This window comes from Bidens hawaiensis, unplaced genomic scaffold (genome assembly GCF_021521415.1).
Source record: "Bidens hawaiensis isolate Kalapana, Puna unplaced genomic scaffold, B.hawaiensis_p1.1 tig00020938_1, whole genome shotgun sequence".
Lineage (NCBI taxonomy): Eukaryota > Viridiplantae > Streptophyta > Magnoliopsida > Asterales > Asteraceae > Bidens > Bidens hawaiensis.
This window is the reverse complement of record NW_027493236.1, coordinates 10310-12518: the sequence shown is the minus strand read 5'-3', so window position 1 is coordinate 12518 and position 2209 is coordinate 10310. Positions and strand designations below refer to the sequence as shown.

Here is a 2209-nt window from a genome sequence, read left to right as displayed (position 1 = left end):
TCACCATTGGGAGGCTTTTCCTGCGGGAACAGCTGGCGTATGCGCGTAAGGTCTTCATCTCTCTGAGCATGGTGGGTCATACGGAACCAGTTGGTCTTTGCACAGACGTCCCTCTTCAAGGTGAGTATTGCGGGTCCAACTGGGCTCTGCTGGGACCTACCTCTTCAATCTCCTATTTCAAATAAAAGTTGTTACCCGAAAGACCATAACGATAAAACCTGGTTGAGATTATATTTTAACTTAAAAGTCTTTCAGTCAACGACTCAAATATTCAATTACCTTCAAATATCAGCTAAACTCAAACTCACTGAAATTGAAGTTTCTAGCACGTCAATTTTTAAGTGGCTGTAAATTTATACTTGATGAAAAAATACAACATTTAGTTTGTTGAATAATGAATAAAATATCTAAAACTAATAAATAGACATTAAATAAAAGATAATACACCCATGGACACAAACACTTGAATCCACCCACTTCTCCCAATCCCTGCCTGGTGGTTAACAGTCGTCCCCAAATCAATATCAACCGTCCGATCAAACAACCCCACGTTAACCTCTATCCTTCACAAACTCCAAATCAAACCTCCAAGATTCTTATTAAATAATATAAAAATCAAAACGGAACACATGTTGTGAGCTGTGACCGATACCCAACTCACAAAACCAAACCTCTTTCACATCTAAATCCATCATCATGGGAGTTGTCGAACAGGCTCACAATGTCAAGGTCTTAGGTTCCGGTGACCGTACGATAGTTTTGGCACATGGGTTTGGTACGGACCAGTCGGTGTGGAAGCATCTGGTGCCTCACCTTGTTGATGGATACAAGGTTGTGTTGTACGATAATATGGGGGCGGGTACGACCAATCCAGAGTACTTTGATTTCGATAGGTACGCTACTCTTGAAGGGTATGCGTATGACGTCATTGTCATTCTTGAGGAGCTTAGGATTACGTCATGTATTTATGTCGGTCATTCTGTGTCGGCCATGATTGGTGCTGTCGCCTCCATCAGTCGTCCGGATTTGTTCTCGAAAATCGTTATGATTTCGGCCTCTCCGAGGTTAGTCAAACATGATGCTTTTTTTTTTTTTGTTTTTTTTAACAACTAAAATGTTGTACTATGTGGTTTGAACATCATGTTTGGCCTAACACACAAAAGAAACTCAAAGATCATGTTGTTTGGTTAACTATGTTGAAAACGTTAATTTAAGAAGGTGATTAATTACGTGGAAAATTGTTTATGTGTTAAGGTGTAATCATTTACTAATTGTTGGTTAAGATATATTAATTGACTTGCTTAATTTGGAAAGTGATATCATTAGGGGTTGGTGCAGTGAGATTAAAATATAAGTTTTTAATTAAAGGGACTAAGGTTGGTATTTTATGTATAATATTTAATTAGGTATTTGAACACTGTGGATTACTTCGGTGGTTTTGAGGAAGACGATTTGAACCAACTATTTGACGCAATGCAATCGAACTACAAGGCACGGTGTTCAGGGTTCGCGCCACTGGCGGTTGGCGGGGACATGGACTCGGTGTCGGTTCAAGAGTTTAGCCGGACGCTTTTCAATATGAGACCGGACATAGCCTTGAGTGTGGCACAAACCATTTTTCAAAGTGATATGAGACATTTGTTGTGCCATGTGGTTGTCCCGTGCCATATTGTTCAGAGCATGAAAGATTTGGCGGTTCCGGTGGTGGTAGCTGAGTATCTTCACCAGAATCTTGGTGGTGAGTCCATTGTGGAGGTGATGTCGACAGATGGTCACCTCCCGCAGTTGAGTTCACCGGATGTGGTTGTTCCGGTGCTTCTAAGGCACATCCGATGTGACATCGCTGTGTAGTTATTTATGTTTAGGTTATTTGTTTGGTTTATTATGGTTGTTTAATTAAGTAACAAGTTGTTGATAAAACATTATTGTTAATTTGGAATTTGTGTGTGTGACATGTATTTCTTTGTTTTGGTATCACACTATCACGTATAATATGTACATTTCTTGTTCTTACTTAGACTTGTTATGGGGCTTCAGCCATGTCACTCGTCAACACCATAGCACTTTCTAGCAACCAAGGACTTCAACGGGGGTTCATCCCATTCACAGCTGCTAAGAGAGGTTGGAGGGGATGGTTTGGTTATTTATGGTTTGCAAGCATGGTTTTATCCACGACAAGGTCAAGCGAGCGAGCATGGGATTTATCCGA

The 2209-nt window shown here is 40.5% G+C and overlaps 1 protein-coding gene across 1 annotated transcript; it reads left to right on the top strand.

The window, feature by feature from the left end:
• Nucleotides 1-534: 534 nt before the first annotated feature.
• Nucleotides 535-1977, top strand: LOC143562348 (karrikin insensitive 2 receptor CA-like). Its single transcript, XM_077050172.1, has 2 exons — nt 535-1064; nt 1407-1977. Exons 1-2 carry the CDS (start codon nt 697-699, stop codon nt 1849-1851), a joined length of 813 nt encoding a protein of 270 aa, XP_076906287.1. The 5' UTR covers nt 535-696; the 3' UTR covers nt 1852-1977.
• Nucleotides 1978-2209: the final 232 nt, after the last annotated feature.

What these genes read in the sequence shown, in the direction of transcription:
- LOC143562348 (XM_077050172.1), top strand. Translation starts at nt 697, where the DNA reads ATGGGAGTTGTCGAACAGGCTCACAATGTCAAGGTCTTAGGTTCCGGT. An exon ending in ATGATTTCGGCCTCTCCGAG is followed by an intron (nt 1,065 to 1,406) that starts GTTAGTCAAACA and finishes ATATTTAATTAG; the next exon opens with GTATTTGAACACTGTGGATT.